Genomic DNA, 19,559 nt, shown 5'->3' on the forward strand with positions numbered 1-19,559 from the left:
AAAAGTACAAATAGCACACATAAATATTTTCAAATGGCAACATTAAATTGTTTATAGTTTATAAATTTCTTAATTTTTATCTAAGCAGATTTTTGGGATCTCTTTTATTGTAATACAGCTAAAGCCCATCCACTTAAATACTCTTAAGATGTAGGGCAACATTTGAGATGTTTTTTGCTATGGCTTTTTAAGCGTCACACACAAAAACAGAGTTCGTCCATTTATATTAAATAGTTTTTTTTAACGATTTTTACTGTAATTTTTCAAATGTTTCTTATTATATTATTTAACTTGAATTAGTAATCAAATTTATTCGATATTTTTTTTATCAATATGTAATTTTAATTCAATGCCTACAAACTATAAATAATTTGAATGAATGTTTAAATATTTTTGATAAATGTTATGAAATTGTTTTCTTTCTAATTTTATAATCACATTGGAATTTAATTCGTTAAATGTGATGATTCTTTTTCATTTTTGTCAAAGTTTCGTTTTATTTCCAGGGGAATTGTTTGTTTAATATTTCTGCTGGAATTTGTGAATTCTCATTGACTTGTTTTTTTTTTTCGGGATTTTCTGTTTCATTTTTCAATTTCAATCAATTGTGAGAGAATCCTAGAAGCGTTTGATGTCAAAGTCTTTCTTTGATTAAATCTTTGGCTTAACGCTCGTTCATAATACTCTAAGATTATATCTTTGGCTTTATTCACCTATTCGTTACACACCCCTACAAATAAAATCAAGAAGGGGTTAAACCACACACCCACATACCAATAAATATCAATGTCATCTCTATAACAAGCACTCCAATGGCCTCATCAGCTCTGTGCTCATCTGCAGCTCCTTGGGATCATGGTTTTTCAGTTGGACTCGAACTCATCTGCGCGCTATATATACAACCGTCTCGAGCGGCATGCCAGGAGCCTGGTCTTATAAGTCCGTGTGAAGCACGGGAGGCTTACAGTTGTTGGTCTCGGCATTGACAACGACCAGGGCAGTGGCATTGGGTGTCATTTGGGATGGGGCAAGGGTCGTTGCCATTGGTTGAATGGAGGTAATGACATCAGTTCCAGCAGTTGTTGTAGTTGTGGTTGTGGTCATGGCCGCATTGTTGTTCCTTCCACTAACCAGGGATTTCTTTTTGTTTTTGCCGTTTTTGGCGTTTTTGCCAGCGGCATTGTTGGATCCAATTAGACGCTCCGATTGTCGCCCCTTGCCAAACTTGGGAAAGAAGCTATTCTCCAGTTGCAGCTGGGCATTGACATCTTTGCGGGCTGCACAGGTAAAGGCCTTCATGAAGCTCTTCTTGAAGTTGTCGCTGAGAAAGGCGTAGAGTATGGGATTCATGGCCGAGTTGGAGTAGGTAAGGCAACCGCAGACAAGGAACACTACCACCTGCAACTTTGAGGAGCACCTCTCCTTGCGGTTGATCAACGCCACCTGCAACACCCAATGTGGCAACCAGCACAGAATGTACACGGTGATCACAGTGAGCACCAATTTGGTAACCTTTCGATGCGATCGCTTCTTCTCCTTGCTCTTGTGCTTGGGTCCCACCGTGTGCAGTTTGCGGATGACCAGATAGTAGAAGGTCAGAATGAAGATCAACGGCGTGGCAAAGCCCAGAATAAGCGAGTACAGGATGAAGGCAGAGTCCGACTGGGTATTGAACAACTCGGGCCACTCAATGACGCATGACATATGACCAGGCTCGACTTCAACGGAGTTGGAAAATAGTATAACCGGCAGCATTAACAGCACCGATGTCATCCAGGCCACGGCCGAGACCAATTTCGATACGTATGGCGTGCGATAACGAGGCGAGGATATCGGATGACAGACGGCAATATAACGATCCGCCGACATGATCAGCAGAAATATGGATGAGGTGAACTGCGTGACGGAGGTGCTCACATAATACGCCTTACACATGTAGGTGCCAAAGGCCCAGTTCCTCGCTTGCATTGTGTTGATCACAAATGGTATGCCGATCAGAAAGCACTCATCAGCTATGGCCAAATTGAGTATATAGATGTTGGTCACCGTCTGCATTTTGGAGAATCGCAATACCACATAGATGACAAGAGTGTTGCCAAAGAGACCCACAATGCAGACAATGGCATAGAGTATCATTGTGATGAGCAACACACCATAGTTCCAATCATTATCACATTTCATATGATTACCGTAGGGTCCACTGCCATTGGGAAGTGTCCCATTAAAATCCGGCAAATATAGGCCCAAAATTGAAAAATTCCCATTTGTGTGCTCGCTGCCATTTCTGGATTTACTAACCGTTTGTGTTTTTGCTGTTATTGTTGCAGTTGTTGTAGTTGTTGCTGTGACATTTGGTAACATCGCTGCCGTCGTTTTTGTTGTTGTTGTCATCATCGTCGCTGCCGTCGTCGACGTCGCTGTCAACTGCTCTGTGGGCGTTATTAAGCTCGTTAGTGTCAGAGCTGTCAGCACAAATAACAGGATGCCACAGCCGCTATGGACATGGTCCATGTGGCAGCTGCGGTTGGCGGCACCATTTGGTTTCGAGTAGCCTTTCATGTTTGTTGTGCGGCTTGTTGTTGCTCCCCCTTATGCTCCTTTTTATCTTGTTGCTGTCGTTATGTGCGTCTGGCTAATTTTCAATCCCGGGAAACGCCCATTAGTTGATGCCCGCCGCTAAGATTCAAATATTTTGATATGTTTTCCATACTTGATGCGTAGTCCGAAGTATGAAACAGCTGCCTGCATCCATCACATAATTCTTTCAGCTCTGAAATTATATAAAAGCGACAGAAAGGGCGTTATTATTACCATGTCACCACACAATAGTAATTAAATTACACAACTGGGCTAGTTTAACTGAACTGCGCCTCAAGAAAATTTTTTAAAATACGACACTTGATTTATACGCAATTGACTCTATTAATATTATATAAGTAATCGTCAGAATTTCACAAAAATTCAGAATAGCTTGTAAAAACTACAATTTAATTTTTAAAGTCAATTATTCGCATAATTTCAATATAAATTTAATAAAGTCATTTTTACCCACATAAAATAACACGTATGTAAATATTATACTTAAATAATAATAATACAGAAAATAAAAATTAATGTTAAACTTCATATAAAAAGAAAAAACGAAAAAAACTCCTGCAGTTTTTTTTATATGAAGTTTGAGTTAGGCCTTAAGACTAGATTACAAGAGCCATTTAAAAGCTTAAGCCTTTGAAAAAGTAGTCCACATGTTCTTCAAATTTAAAAACAATTATTAATTTTCTCTAAAAGAGAGTAAAGTTAAGTACTTATACCTTTTTTAAAGGTACCCGAAGTTTCCAACTTATTATTGGTTTATTACTTAGGTATACAATTAAAAAAAAAAATTTCCGTACTTAAATTTGTACCTCAATATAAGCACAGCTGCAATTCAGACGTACCTTGATCTGCAAATGTACCTGTACACAAATACTGGAATAAGAAGAGAAGAGAAAAACAATAAATTGATATTTTTCGCACACCCTTAAAACAGTATTCCGCGTGAAGCCAAACGAGTAAGACATGTATCCGATTTGCCGCGTTTGCATGACCAGCTCCGGGGTCTTGGTTAATATATTCAGTACGGAGAGAGAAACATTTCCCAGTCTGGAGCACATGATAAATGAGTGCGTCAAAGTTAAACTAAAACGCGTGGATGAATTTCCGAAGCACATTTGCAAAATCTGTTTATCTGATGTTCATGCCGCATTTAGATTTAAGCGAAACTACGAGCTGACTCTTAAGCAATTCAATAAGAAACTGGATACAAGTGAGAGCAAAGGAGAAGACTCATTAGAACTCTCTGATCAGGAGAACAATGCTGAAGATGTGACAATGTGTAAGCCAAAAACAACAACCGCACTCAAAAGGAAGAGAGCAATAGCTTTTAAAACACGAGGCAAAGTCTTGACGCAAGCAAAGAAGCCGAAAAATACGAAGGAAAGCGAGAGCGAGGAGAGCGATGAGAAAGAAAACAAAGAGAATCAAAACAATGAAAGCCAGAATAAAGAGAACCAAAACGAAGAGAACCAAAATAAAGAGAGTCCGAACGAATATAATCCAGATTTGAAAGGTCTGTCGGATGAGAGCGAAAGTGCAAAAAGTAATCCAGAAAATGAAACAAGAATACAAGACGCATCGAAAACAAAGAACAAGAATTCATCGAAGAAGTTGAAAACAACACTGAAGAAGACTCATATTTGCAAAGCTTGTAACAAAGAGTTTAAAAGGAAGGAACACTGGAGGCGTCACATAAAAGTACATTCGCATGATCGTCCTTATCAGTGCGAATATTGTACCGAAAAGTTTAGATTCAAGTCGAATCTTTTGAGGCATGCGAGAATTCACACCGGTGCTTATATACATAAATGTTCACATTGTGATAAAGAATTTTACAGAAAGGATTATTTGCAAAAGCATGAGAAACACCATATAAAACTGAAAGAAAAGAAAGTTACGATCGATCGTCCCTATCAGTGCAAATATTGTTTGCAAGGCTATAATTGGATGTCTAATCTGAGGAGGCACATGAAAACCCATTTACCTGCAGTGTAGTGGGTACTACAATAATTCGCAAACACCTATACCTAACACCTAAATTTACCTACCTAACAATAAGTAGGTAGAATAACCGAAGATCGCGAATTATAATAAATTGGTGATAGCGACTTACCCTTGCCACAGTCTTAAGTACGATGATCACAATTACAAACACAGAACCAGTTTGTTGCGTTTGTTTGAGCAGCTGCGTGACCTTGGTGAATATTACTAAAGAGAGGCAGCTGTCTGCGAAGGAACCTCGTCTGGTGGATATGATAAGCGAGTGCTTCAACTTCAAAGTATATGACAATGATATACACCCCAAGAACTTATGTGAATGCTGTATTTCAGATCTGCGAGCAGCCTATCGATTCAAGAGAAATTACGAGCAGAATATTAAGTTGAAAGAGAAAGAACTCGACGACTTTATTGAAAGTCTTGCAACAGAGGATTGGGAACTTGTCAGCAATGTGGTTAAGAAAGAGCTGGAAGACATTTCTGATGAGAATATTGCCCAAGAGATCGAGCCACAAGATGAATCAAACAGCGAAAATATTGATGCTGAAGTTGCAGCACGGATGCATTACGGAGGAACTGTCAAGAAAAATAAGTCGCACACCTGTGTTTACTGTGGCAAAGTATTTATAAAAAAGCAACACTGGACGAGACACTTACGAGTTCATACTGGCGAACGACCTTACAATTGTCCACACTGCCAGAGAGCCTTTTCACAGATATCCAGCTTAAAAACACACATACGTGTTCACACTGGAGAACGCATATTTAAGTGTCCACATTGTCCAAAGGATTTTACTCGAAAATACAACCTTACGCTTCACGTTGCCAGGCACGAATTACGGAAAGATATCCAAGCTATAACTAAACTTAGGTAAACTTAGGTAAAACATAAACTCGAAACGAGAAACAATTTATTTACTATTTTTATTTTAATATGACCTATCGTTTGTAAAACAAATTAAAGAAAATTCATTTTAAGTTAAAAAAAAACACAAAAATAAAGAAATTAAAAAAGAAAAAATATTCTAAACTAAGTCAATCCCATGTTAAAATTAACTATAGAAAAAAGCCAGACACGTAAGAGAACAAACTATTTTGTATATTCAAACTAATGGAAGTAAAATAACTTTACCTTAAGCTTCTTGTTTTACTGTCAGTCTATTTTCGAATCGTAATCAAATCAGAATAATAATAAGCTAAAAATTAATGAGAGCTCAAACGAGAACAAAGCTTTTAATTGATCAAAAATCTTATTCCTATGCTATTAATTTAATCTATAAAATATAAGTAAGTATATATAAAAACAAAATTTACACTGCTGAAAAAACATAATAATTGCAAAAATATCAAAAAATAAAAATAGGATTTTTAATATAAAACATCTGCTCTTGAATTTTGTTATGCGATATAAAGTACTCCCGGTCGAACTATACTATGTCTATATAATTATAAGTTTTTCACTTAGAAGTCGCGTAACTCATTTTAAAAATGAGTACGAATGTTAGAATAAATAATTAAATGAGACTATGTTTCAATAGTTACTTAATATTTTTGCATTATATTAGAGCTATTTTTAGTCAACACTGTTCTGCAAGAGTATTATGACAATCCTAAAATAAAAGTTTGTGTATCGTTATAATAAATATGGTACTTTTAGCAATAATTGCTTTCACATTGCTATAACTATATTTATATTAACTTTGAAGTACCTTTTTAGCTAACTACGAATATTTTATTTTTACATTTTTCTCCAGGTGTACGCCAGCCCGGATTATTATTTAGGTACAACATTACCAAATATTTCCCGTATCTAAATGGGAACCTTAACCTGAGGAGGTTTCATTAGGCACATGTTTTCTTTAAGTGTACCTGGACCTGTATCTGTACCTGAACATAACTGTTGGAAGAACCATCTTCAACAACACTAAGAGAATAACAATAAATTGGTGCTTGCCACACACCCTTAAAACAGTATTCCGCGTGAAGCCAAACGAGTAAGACATGTATCCGATTTGCCGCGTTTGCATGACCAGCTCTGGTGTCTTGGTAGACATATTCACCAAAGAGAAAGAAACATTTCCCAGCCTTGAGTTCATGATTAATGAGTGCGTTGAAGTAAAAGTTACACGCAATGATAATTTCCCGAAACACATTTGCAAAATCTGTTTATGTGATGTTCACGCCGCATTTAGATTCAAGCGAAACTATGAGCTGACTCTTAAGCAATTCAATAAGAAACTGGATATAAAAGAGAGCAAAAGAGAAGACTTATTAGAACTCTCTGATCAGGAGAACAATACTGAAGATGTGATAACGAGCAAGCCCAAAACAACAACCACAATCAAAAGGAAAAAAGCAGTTGCTTTTAAAACACGACGCAAAGTCTTAATCACAGCGAAGAAAAAGAAGAAGCCAAAGAAGAAAGAGAGCGAGTGCGCGAACGAAGAGAACCTGACTGAAGAGTGCAAACACGAAGAGAGCCAGAACGAGGCGTCACCAGATTTGGAAGAGACATCTGATAAGAGCGAAATTACGAAGAGTGAGCCAGAAAATGAGCCGAGTGATCTGTCACACAGCGAGAGTCCATCTGTTGACGAAGATCAACCGAAAGCAAAGAGAAAAAGGTTAATTTTAAAACCAAAGAAGCTTTATGTTTGCAATATTTGCGACAAGGTTCTCAAAAGCAATTCACACTTGACAATGCATGCACTTGTTCATACTGGCGAACGTCCCTTTAAATGTGAATGTTGTCTCAAAAACTTTAGATATAAGTGGAATCTTAAAAGACATGTAGATAAGAATATAGATTGTCAAGACCCAAATAACAAGAAAAAAGTCAAGAAATCCTAATACAGAGAAATTGGTCTTGAACACGAAGATCCACTAAAAGATCAGATACAAGTAACAATAAAATGTAACTCTATTTAAGAAAATGATGTTATTTAAATAAAGAAACTAAGCAAAAGCTGACTTCTGTTATTGATGCGTATTTTAAAGATAACATGCCAAGCTTTCGACTTGCCACACGTCATTGCCACAGCATTTGTAGGTCAAGGCATAATTTGTAGAGGAGAAGGAGAGAGTGCCCTTTCATAGTCAGCTGAGTTGCGCTCTAATGAATTAATTGTTGTAATCCCCGTTAGATAAACAACATGAGTTGCCAGAAATATATGTGGCCTCTTGCCTAACTGGGTCGACAGCTGCGATTAATGACATTTGGGCCAGAAATGAGAAGCACAAAGTCAAATAATGGCATAGGAAGCTGCTCCCAATTAGGCCCCATGCTAATCACGTGCTGTGCAATTATTGGATGGTTAAAGCCGCATCATAACTGCCAAACACTGCCAGGTTGCTCACCTTGATTAGCCGGACAGATAACCAAGTCCGGGTGATAGTGCAAACTTAAATGGAATGTCCATGACAGCCTGTTTCTGGTCAGTACACAGGGTAAGCAATCAATTGCAACACATATATACACACAAATATTGCCATTGACGGGACGGGGTCATGCCACAAAGGCCATAAAGCGCTTCACTGACGTCCAAGCCGTCTTTCACTCGGAGGACAGAGAAAGGGGAGAGAGAGGCAGTGAGAGAAAGTGAAAATATATGACAGCCTATTGACCAGGTTGTTTGTTTTTTGTATTGCATGTATCTGCATACACTTTAATAAGCCATTACCTACTGTTTGACTCGGAACTGAGAAAGGTCTTTCCGTTGGATACTAACTAAAAGTAAGTATATCTTTTAAAAGGATTCAATTAATTATATTTATCCATTATTTGGTTATTTATTAAGGATCAAATAATTTGAGATTCTAAAATTATTTTCATCATAAAAAAGAGTTATTATACTTAGACCAAACCATGTTAAAAACATATTGATGGTAAAATTACAGACTCCATGAAGTACATCTGTTCTTGAATAGTTTGACGAAAAATTAATTTCTTACTTATCATGGATAGAACTAAGTTCTAAAACTTTTTACAATGTTGGAAACTAGAACAGGAACGATCGATCGATAAATATTGTTGCACAAAAAATTGATTATTTAGTCACTTTACTTTTATACCTTTTACTTTTTATATTTATATGCTTTAAAAAATCGAGATTTGTGGAACTAACTTTTTGGTGTTGCAGATATTTAATTCAAAATGACCATATCAAAGTTGAATACTCGCATTCGCATATTCCTGCTATTTTTATTTAAAATCAAGTTATTATATGATATAATTTGGATAGGAACAATTACTAGAAAAATTATTTTTTCGAAACTAGCATTTAAAAAAAAGTTCATGTTATTATATAATAAAATTGTGATAGGAAAAATTACTAGAAAAATTATTTGTTCGATACTAGCATTTATTTTGGTAACGTGAGTGTCAGTATTGTACTTTTAAGTATGTTTGTTATATTTAATGCCAACACTTTTCAATATAATGTGTGCTGATTGTGATTCGTTGTGATTGGGCTCCATAATACTTTTTAGCACACACTCTGTGTAATTAAAATTTAGTTTTGCTTTTAGTTCGTTTGTTGGGCAAAAGCAGAGTTTTGTAAATCAGTGCAGAGCAATGCCCTAAGCGGCTTATGTCAACTAATTTAATTGGTAAACTGACAAAAGTCACTCCATTCCAAACCCGAGTCCCCACAGGGTGTTTATGCTCGTAATGACACAGGGATTTAGAATTTTTGTTGTGTTATCAGAAAGCATTAAACTTTGTCAACTGACTCTTCCCTCTGGCTGATTAAACAATAAATTTATTGATTTTGTTGCTAATCTTCTGTAAAATGTTAATAGGTAAATTATGTAAAAAATTCAACATTCTATTGAATTATTCAGTGCAAGTATTTCTGACGTGGGTTAATCTCAACATAATTATATGATGCTCATTTTGAGTCATGTTCTGCATTTTCACACTCTGTGCAACGTTCTCTGGCATTTGAATAATTTGCCTTTGTTTATGCAACATAAAACATTTCGCTCAGCGTTAGAGACCAAAAGAACAACATGCAAATGAAAACGAATATTAAAATCCCTTAAAAAAAATAGCAAAGAAAACAAACCCTAAAGTAAATATGCCTCGAGCACTCAGGCTAAAAGGACTTTGAGTAGAATTGGAAACTGGAGGGGAGCTAAAGGGAAAACTGAAAGAAAGAGTATTTCTTGGCTCTTTAAATTCAGCATGCGCATTCCTGTGGCGTCTTTAGTTGGCATCGCCAAGGCCTTCGTCTAGACTCTAGACACTGATTCAAGTTGCGGATTCGTGGCCCAAATTAATTTATTGTTTAAACGCTAGGCGGGGGCTGTGTGTGTGTGTGTGTGTGTTCTGGGCGTGACACGTCGTTGACGCTAACATTAAACGCTGTTGAAAGCGCGCGTGGCTCATCATCTTTAATGGATATTCATTGAGAGATAACTTAAAGTGAACTCTGTTCTGAGCAGTCGACCTCCAGTCGTCCATCTCGCCTACCAAATATATACATATAGACTTGATAATGGTGTTGTTGCTGTTATTGCTGTTCTTGCTGTGACTGTTGTCTGTGGCTGCCAGCGTCATAAATCAAATTATATAGATAAAAAGTGCGCTCAACTCTGAAACCCATAGAAAAACACGCGCCAATAAAAAGAAAAAAAAAATTTCAAATCCTAAACGGTGTGCAACAAATTTTTGTGTTATCGTGTGAAATGGTTTTTCTTACTTCTCTGCACAAATTGTCTGCCAATTTTTTAAATAAATTTGTGATATATATATTTATAAAAAGCTCATATTTATAAAAACTAGAATTTAAAGATAATTGCATCATTCTATAATATATGATTTAAAAATATTGAAATATTATTTACGTGAAAAATATAAAAATTATGTATAATTTTGTGAAAATTGGCATTCAAACATTATTTTGCATTTATTAAATAAAAATTAACAATGCATGAGTGTTTTGTAAGTTTAAATTTGTTTTTTTTTTAAATCAATTCAGTTTTAATTTTAATTTTTAATGTAATATAATTTTAATAGTTTTAATTTGATTTTATTCAACTGTTATTAGTTGACACTAAATAAATAAAAATGTAAAAATCTTTGTTAGATGGCAATTTTTCTTTTAAAACGATCCCTGAATTTTTATATACTCGTATATCATTAGAAACGCCTTGGGAATAACGTACATGTTATTGTCGAATTTTCATATCTAGAGTTTTTTTTGTCGCTTTAAATTATACACAAGGGAATTCATATTTATTTGTATTTTTTTGTGTTTGTGTTCTTTTTTCTGCCAACGATGCCGGCATACACCTGTGATAACAGAAACTGGAGGAGTGGGGGAACCTGAAACCGCCAAAAGGAAGAAAACTTGTATGCATATATATAAAAAGGCCTCAAGTGCTGCCCGCATCATTTGCCAAGCCATCTTACTGTTTATTTGTTGTTTTTGCATATTTTACATAAAAATAATACATCTCATTTGAAGGATGGGGCAATTATGCAATTTTTTGAATTTTCTTAAAATAATTTTTGATGCCGCAGCTGATGTGGAGTATTTAAAACTTTAAAAAGGGCGCTGAGAAAAAATTCGTTTATATTTTTTGTCTTTCTTTTTTTATTCTTACTGGCTGCCTCCTTTGCTGTGGGGAGTCTCTCAAAAAGCAGCTACGAATTCCAAGAAAAATTTGAGTTATAATGTTTTAGGCCATAAAACAACAGCCAGAGCTCTGCAGCTCTTGGGACTATAAAATATGTCCCCTCTGTCTGGCGATTTGGGTTCTGGGATGAGTACGTACAGTAAATGGACTTTGGCTTGGCTAAGTAGGAGATTGATACTTTTTGCCGAGATTTGCATAACAAAACATCAGGGATAGGGCCGTCGAATTTATGCGCGCCTGACAGCATCAAAATTGGATAATGGAAATTGGATTCTAGACTAAACGAAAACGAGGAGAGCAACAATTTCTCTCAGAAAGTACAGCGAACTCCAGACCTAAAGTAAAACGAAACTTTCAAAGCTGAAGTACTCTCTGGCACTTGACTTGATTACCACATAAAGACACAGTCAAGGGTCGACACATGTGGCATGCGACTTGCGGCATGTGGCCTGTGGCATGTGGCAACATCAACACAAACACCTGTTGAGATTCGAATCAGGAGTGGGAGGCAACAACATGCCTTACTTCGCTCGAATGTCGTCTTATTAATATTAATGAGCATATGAGCTGGGCAAATGCCAAACGCTGACAGTTCTGCTGCTAACACTGCCAACGTCATTACAACGTGCGAAAATAAATATTTAATTATTTATAAATCATGACCTGACCATAAATATGCCTCTGTACCGCAGCATCGCAATTGTCCGCATGGACGCATATTTTAGCTTGGATCAATTATGGATGACGGCATAAAATACATAAATTATATGCTGAAATTTTCGGTAAACGTTCCCCGAATCGAAAATATAATTATTGGAAAAGCGGAAAATGTTGAACTTAAGACGGTAATTAATTGATAAATCTGAATTAAGTCAGATAAGAAAATTCCGGCACAGGGAAGGAATAAGAATACAGGAGTGATTTTGAAAACAAATTTATACAATTTAATACTAGAGCATTCTTAAAGCAAAAGATTGCTTGACTGGAAAACACCCTGTCCGTAGTTCTAAAACGGTGCTAGAGCTCCCAAGTGTTTTCTTTATTATTATTATTAATATTTTCAGGGATGATGAAGAAAACAGAACGGTAAGTCTCTTCAATGGGAGTGATAATTATAAATATATATTTATTTATCTATTATAAACCATAAATCTTGGACAACAACAACTCTTAAACAAAAATTTAACAAAAAGTCTTTTATTTTTATAAAAAGTAAGACCAAAAATTAATAATTAGAATTAAAGTTAGTAGTTAAATTAAAGTTAGAATTAAATGAGTATTCTTACAGATGTCTTTACAAAAATTTGCACAATGTTAATATTCCGTTTTTAGCATGTAAATATGGTATAATGAAATACAGATGCCTGAAGAGTAACAAAATTGATGGCCTTCGCATCGACTTACTGTACTCTATACGCAAAGCAGTAAAATATTTGAAATAATATTTATTGTTATGGCTCGGAGGACATCTTTTCCGGGTGGCGAATGGGGGAGGCAGCTTCTTCATCATACAAAAAAAAAAAAAAAAAAAAAAACATGATGGCGCGATAAATGGACGTTGTCCACATAAATCGCATCACTACACAAAATATACAAAATATACAAAATATACCAAACCAGTTGGAGGTCAGAAGCATCGTAAAAAGCAGGGAGAATGACATGGAAATGGCAGGGAAATGGAAAATATAGACAGTAGGCAGTCAGATATGCAGATCATTGAAATTGTGACACAAAATATTGTAACTTTTCGAACATGCGAACGTGACTAACTGCGACCAACTAACTTGTCCAATTTACGAGCATCATAGTGTCACATGAAGCGTAAGAGAAACATGAGCCATGATGCCAATAAAATTGATAGGCTTTCTTCATAATTGTGCTATGAAACCATAAGCCGTGCAAGAGTATCCATCTATCTATCGGCTTAAGCCCGGCTTACAAATCAATATAGTATTTTTATGTGTTTTCTGTCGCCTGCTCGGATGACGACTTTATCGCTTTCACTTATTAGTTTTTCTCGCTGTTATGGAGATACTACATATGTGCTTAATATACTCCTTACTTTTATCACCATGGTTATACATCTTGTTCTTTGTCTTCTACTATTTTGGGTGACAAATAACTTTCATCTTGAATTTCTTTTGGCAGTAAGTTTGTTTTATATTCGCTTCGCGTTGAAACTTGCAACTTTTCAATTAGTCAGGCGACTGAGCAATTAAATTTTCTCAGACTACGCTTTTTGCTTTCATTTAGCATTTTTGTTTTCAGGTTCATGCCTCGGAAAACCTCATCCTCATTCGGCTTCCCCGGACATTTATCTTACTCGAATGTCCTCACGCTCTTCTCTCTCTCTCTTTGGTCCCTTGTCTTGTCCGGTCTGGGCCGATGACTCTCCATACGGTTATTTGTTCTTGCGACGCTGTGGCCATAAAAAGTAAAGCCTTGCAACAAAGTCGTGTGGCAACGACAAACTTGTCGTAATTCACTTTGAAGCTAAGTTTTGCCATCGATAAATTTTCGACGAGCCAAACACTTGTTGCATTACGCGGTGCTGGGCCAGAAATTGGTTGAGTGGTGTTGGTGGTGTTGGTGGAGCAGTGGTGTTGGTGAGTTGATTGAAACAACTTTGTCCCAAAGCGAAGTGTCAATGTAAATCACTCGCCATTCACATTCTAACAAGTTCAACTTGGTATTCTTTTCTAAGTTGGATCAGACGATTGTAAAATAGGATAAAGATCAGAGTTGTAGACAGTTTAAATACTTTTGTATATCGTTTAACTCATTCTTGTTTTCGGTAGAGATTCAACTTCAATGACGAATAATCGGAAACATCTCTTTGAACAACTTCAATTGATTTCTATTAGTTTGTATTATGGACTTATTTGTATTTGTATATTTCAGATTTATTCATCTTTTTTATTTTGAAAATTTCAACTTAAAATTATAACCTAATCATGGCAGCTGTTGCCACAACAGATGCAACGAGTAACGGAATTGCTGTACGCTCCAAAAAGAAAACCAAAAATGTTGGCTCTGAACATTATTGAAATATCGACAGTAGCTGCCAAATGAATCACTTTGAATGTTGGCAAAACAGTTTCCAAATTTTCGAAATAGAAATCTAAACTGGTCTATATTCAGCCATGAATCTGTGAATAGATATTAAATGCAGTTAAGGCTTTGAAACTCAAATGTAGACATGCGATTGCATTGCTCTTCAAGCAGCTACCAATTTTAAAAAAATGAAACTTTCACACAACTGTACTTCATATTGACATAAACACAGTCTGAGTGAAAAATACGAGTGGTTTTCTAACTGACTTTTGATGAGCTGACGATGACTGTGAGCAGAAGGTTTATTTGTAGACCGAATTATGCAACTTGTCTGTCTTCTGTCGACTTTGAGAAATCTCTGAAAATAATAATTTAAGTCGAACCGAAATTGCATCAAATTTGAGCCTTCGTTGAAAATAAACTTAATTTATAAGATTACCTTAACAAAAATGGGGTTCAATCTTATTTCATAGCCCATTTTTCGGCTGAAGCACTTAAACCATTCTCTTTACCCACTTTGGGCTGAAATTTCAATTAAAATCCGCGGGGTTTCACAGAAGACTGAAGGCCACTTGATACTCGTTATGTCAATAGCCAACTTTCGAGGGTTCTCGAAAGAAAAATTGTTAATCAAATACAAAAAGAGCAGCAGCTAAAGTATGGACGAGGATTGGAATAAGAGCAAAACCAAAAAAAAAAAGGTAAATGGAAATGAGCTGAACTTTGCCGTCATGAGTGAAACTAGTTGGCAGGCCTCCTTTAGGCCAAGTTGGCCTGCTTCGTCGAAGATTGTTGCAGTTTTTAAGGGGAGAAAGGGAAAGAGAGAGTATTTTGCGCATAAATAAGTTTTTAGTTTTGTCGAATTTCCGTTAATATGCTCTTGCCATAAATTACCTTTATTGAGATGCTTTCGTTAACGTCTTGGCAAGTCTTATTAAAAAGTTTCTTAATATATGCAGTTTTTTGCTTGCTTGCTATTTGAATTTGCACAGCAACTTTCCACACTTATCTTAATATGAATTTAGAAATAGATATATGTATGTATATTTTAAATTGGTAAAATAACAAACACAGTGTGAACCTATTGACAAACTAATCGCCAAAAAAATTCCCCAAAAGTTTTTATTGAATATATTACAATAGTTAAGTGTGTGTGTGTGTGTGTGTGTGTGTGTGTGTGTGTGTGTGTGTGTGTGTGGTTTGTTTGTATGTTGCTGATAACAATGTCGATTTAATTACATTTTATTGACTTTGCCGCTACCAAGCGAATGTTGCCTATCGGGGTTTAGGAGGCCGTCGACTGCACGTCATCATTATAAGCTTTTATCAGACATTAGGCCACATTTTGCCCTCATCCACACATACACATACACATGGAGAAAGAAATAGAGATATGTGTTTTTGTGTGTTGCTGTAATTTAATTACTGTGTCACCCAACAGGAAGAGTAGTAAGCGAGTCTACACCGATCTGATAATAATTCTAAAGGATAAACTATTAGCTGCAACTACAATTAGAACTAATATACTTGTACTTGCAATTAATGTTATTTTCTATTCAATTTATTTGCAATTATCAACTAGTTTTTGTAGAGTATTTAAGTTTTTCCATTTGCGAAATATGGATTTCTTTGTAGTTAACAATGTGAATTCTCTGTTGTGGGTGATAAGCATGCCATTACGCACACAATCAAGGGAAGCGCACGCACACAAAGTGTCAGCCACAAATACAAACACATTATGTAATTACATTTAATTATCTGCATTGAGTTTGCGGTTGGGCTTTGTGTGCCTGGCAAACCCCAGGCAATTTCTTTATTTCTTCATTTCTCCATTTCTCTAATTTACTATTTTATTCATCTTGCCACTTTCTCTCTCTTTCTGTCACTCTCACTCTTTCACTAATGTTTATTACATTAACTTGTCTTTTATGTTTCGATGCCCCATTGTAGTTTTGCCCTCAAAACACTTTGGCAGTCGTCTGCTCCAAAATGTATGCACCATTTTTATTTGACAGTTGGCAACAGAAACGGAAACGGAAGGGTCTCTTTTTTACATGGTTTCCCCTTACAATTATTCTTTTTCACTTTTGACAAATTCCCACATATGCAAGCAGTCAAAATGCTAGTGTTATGGGGGATATGAGTTTCCTGACGGCACCAAATGCATTGAATCCTTAACTTGGCACTGCCAGCGAGGTCTTTCAGTTTCCTTACAATAAAAGTTCGTCCTTGAGAAGGCAGCTTTCTTCGTGAGAATTTTCGCTTCACTTTGCTGCACAATTCTAATAATCGATTATCATAATTTAATGGTCTACTTATAGTTTCTGTGCAACTTGAAAATTGCAGTATCGCAAACTAAACTGCATTAACGCGAAACAAAATTGAAGATACTGGGAAAAATGGTTAAATTACATTTAAATTTTCAGAATTTACGCTTCAATTTTTGTATACCATTATAACTGGATTTTGGTAAGATTTTTGTAATAAACCTTGAAATTTAATAAGAAGATGCTAACCAGCATCTAATGAATATTTAGACACCTAATAATGGCTTAATCTATTTATAAAAACACAATTTTAATAAATTTTGAAATTTTAATATTTTTAGGGACTTCGTGTTAACGTGAACTAAAACAATATCGAATTTAAAAAGATGTTGACTTTTCACTTCAGATATAATTAAGACAAGATAATAACAGCTGGTTGTGGCTTTCTATAGCTCTTGTAGAAAAATGTCTGTTTTAAATTTAAATAATTCAAATTTTATAGTTATAAATATTCAGATGTAAAATAATAAACTGTTGATATTCTCATATAATATAATCAATCAATCAATATAATAACTATTATTTTATGTAGTTTTTTAACATATTGCACTCGTTTTGTAAGTACATACTATTCGTTTTAAAAACTCGAATATGTTGATTTTCAATGATACTACTAATTGTTGATTTTAGATACTACTAATTAATTAGCTTAGAAGCGTTTTATTTCTTATTCACCCCTCAATTAAAAAAGATTTCGGAATGTATGAATAAATCGAGTTCGTTGGCAGATTCTCACAATTGGCGTTGGGTTACAAAGGCAAACAAAAATCTTTGAAGAAAAGCAGAGTGTGCTTAAGGTTTTTGTCTTGCAAGTTTTTTCCCTCCGCTGCTTTATAATCTATATAAATTTCCGGCAATTCCGTTTTACCGCTTCGCATAAATTTGACACTTTCTTTTTGTAAGTTTTGGCAACAGTTTTCTGTGTTTTTCATACACTCTGCAGTTGAGTTTGTGCTAAAGCTGATTTATTGTATTGTGGATATAATAAATATTTACCTCTAACTCTCTTTCACTCTCACTTCTGTCTTTTTTATTTTTTGTTTGTCGTTTGGGGTCCAACAAAATAGTATTCGCTTTGTTTTCGCTTACAAATATTTCAGATGTGTATGTTTTGAATTTTATTTGCCTCATGCAAAATCAAGTTGTTGCACAGAATTTAAAAATGGTTAACTAAATCAAATAACGATGATGTGTGTGAATTTTTTTAGCTTATTTCAATTTAGTTGAGTTGACACTTGACAGTTCTGGGAATTTCACATGCTGCAATAAATTTTCGCACAATTTCTATGTCATTTGATCTTCTGTTATTTATTTGTAATGATAACGCGCTCACATCAAACACAATTTTTAACCCGATTGTTAATTTTTAAGCTTTGACTCACACAAATTTTTTAGCTTTTCGCGAATGTGTTTAATTCTGTATTTAAAGATACTTTTGCCTAGTGCCGGCTCCGCACACGTGCGCACCGCTTTGTTGACAGGCAACGACTGAAGCCGCAAAAGAAGCCGCTGGCATTAACATCATCTGTGTGCACGCGCTGTTGTGCTGTTGGTGTTCAATGTTAATGATGATTAATGTTAATGAAGATGCTCTGCCAGGCCCACGCCAAACAGCTGTTCGGCATGAGTATGCAGGTGTGTGTGTGTGTGTATGTGTATGTGTATGCCGCTTGCACAGCAACTGCCGAGAGAGAGCCAGCGAGCGAACAAGACATCGGCTCTCTGTTACGAAACCAAAGCCCCATCCTTTCGAAGTCGACTTCCAGTGCTGTTAACTTTACCTTTAACAGTGAATAAATTTGTCTTCGCATGTGGGTGGCCTGTTAAACAATAACAGATGCTGTTAGTTTTAGCATTGAATTGTTGTCTATTTTAAACCCGCGTATTTAATATTATTTAATATTATTGTAATTGTTTTTTAATGCCAAATTGGCAATTAGCAATTGCTTCGTGAACTGTTTCTGATGTTCGCCGCTGTTCGCTTTTATGTCTGCTACGCATTTGTTTATAAACAAATTATGCGAATTTTCCATTTGGTTTGATTGCCTGTTTTGTCTGTTCTTTGTTTATGGGCGCAGCATTTGCATCTTCAGCGAATAGAAATCCGCAGCCACAACAAAAGCAATCAAAAGCAATTATTGATAATAAATCAGCCATCGATTTATGAATGTGTCAATGGATTCTTAAATACATTTGTGACGTCAAAACGAAGTGTGTGCTCCACCTCAAATACACAGGTGTGTATGTATATGTGTGTGTGAGTTAGCTATGTAAATAAATAATTAGCCATAAGCCAATTTGGTGGCGTATGCTTAATTTTATTATTGGGATATCATAATTTGATGGCGCAGTAGAAAAATTTAATTTGTCTTAATTAAATTGTATCTTTTTTTAAACAAATAAATTATTGGAATTATAAATATAGCTTTTACTGTGCACTTTCCTATTAATACCATCGAATCTGCAGAAGTATTTCGCTGTTAATTAATGCTGTTAAATTTTAAAGCCACGTTCGTTTTGTTTTTGCCGTTCATTTTCCTTTTGCGTGCATTTTTTTATTTTTATTTAAGCACAGTTAACAATTTTAATCGCATTGCGAGGTTGTTCGCAGCGAACTGCAGGAAAAGTAAACTACATTAAAAAACAGCATGCAGCAAGCATTCCACACGCACTTCCTATTGGGATCGAAACGAATCGTTAATACTCTGTAAATAATAATACTACATGAGTAATTTTCAAAAATATTATTGCAGTTAAAGAACTTTTGTTTTACAGAGTATTTTATAAGTCGCATCAGCTTTACTTTTATGCCTCTCACAGTCTTGTTTTTATTCACAATATTTACAGCATCATAAACTGAGGCTGTGCATGTTGTACATGTCGCTTGGGCTTGACTACGACAGGACATGGTGCTATCACAGTGCCTTCTGCCAGTGTCCTGAC

General features: G+C 35.5%; 3 protein-coding genes across 4 annotated transcripts in view; 2 read left to right on the plus strand and 1 right to left on the minus strand.

Moving 5' to 3' along the window:
- LOC117789268 (myoneurin-like) overlaps window positions 1-7,558 on the plus strand; it is a 30,791-nt gene extending 23,233 nt beyond the window's left edge. For both annotated transcript variants that reach the window (XM_034628381.1, XM_034628382.1), the window contains one exon: window positions 6,348-7,558. In XM_034628381.1, coding sequence (XP_034484272.1) covers window positions 6,595-7,443 — 849 coding nt within the window. In that variant the 5' untranslated portion in view covers window positions 6,348-6,594 and the 3' untranslated portion in view covers window positions 7,444-7,558. The remainder of the gene's footprint in view (window positions 1-6,347) is intronic.
- LOC117789265 (somatostatin receptor type 5) lies at window positions 478-18,099 on the minus strand. Its single transcript, XM_034628378.1, has 2 exons — window positions 17,613-18,099; window positions 478-2,770 (listed from the first exon to the last, which is right to left on the minus strand). The coding sequence occupies exon 2, from the start codon at window positions 2,557-2,559 to the stop codon at window positions 934-936; it is 1,626 nt and encodes a 541-aa protein (XP_034484269.1). The 5' UTR covers window positions 2,560-2,770; window positions 17,613-18,099; the 3' UTR covers window positions 478-933.
- LOC117789269 (zinc finger protein 300-like) lies at window positions 4,651-5,574 on the plus strand. The gene has a single exon (XM_034628384.1). It carries the CDS (start codon window positions 4,731-4,733, stop codon window positions 5,466-5,468), a length of 738 nt encoding a protein of 245 aa, XP_034484275.1. The 5' UTR covers window positions 4,651-4,730; the 3' UTR covers window positions 5,469-5,574.
- Window positions 18,100-19,559: the final 1,460 nt, after the last annotated feature.

Source organism: Drosophila innubila (assembly GCF_004354385.1).
Source record: "Drosophila innubila isolate TH190305 chromosome 3L unlocalized genomic scaffold, UK_Dinn_1.0 0_D_3L, whole genome shotgun sequence".
Taxonomy (NCBI): domain Eukaryota; kingdom Metazoa; phylum Arthropoda; class Insecta; order Diptera; family Drosophilidae; genus Drosophila; species Drosophila innubila.

Excerpts from the sequence above, each read along its gene's own strand:
- LOC117789265 (XM_034628378.1), bottom strand. The coding sequence starts at position 2,559 with ATGAAAGGCTACTCGAAACCAAATGGTGCCGCCAACCGCAGCTGCCAC.
- LOC117789269 (XM_034628384.1), top strand. The coding sequence starts at position 4,731 with ATGATCACAATTACAAACACAGAACCAGTTTGTTGCGTTTGTTTGAGC.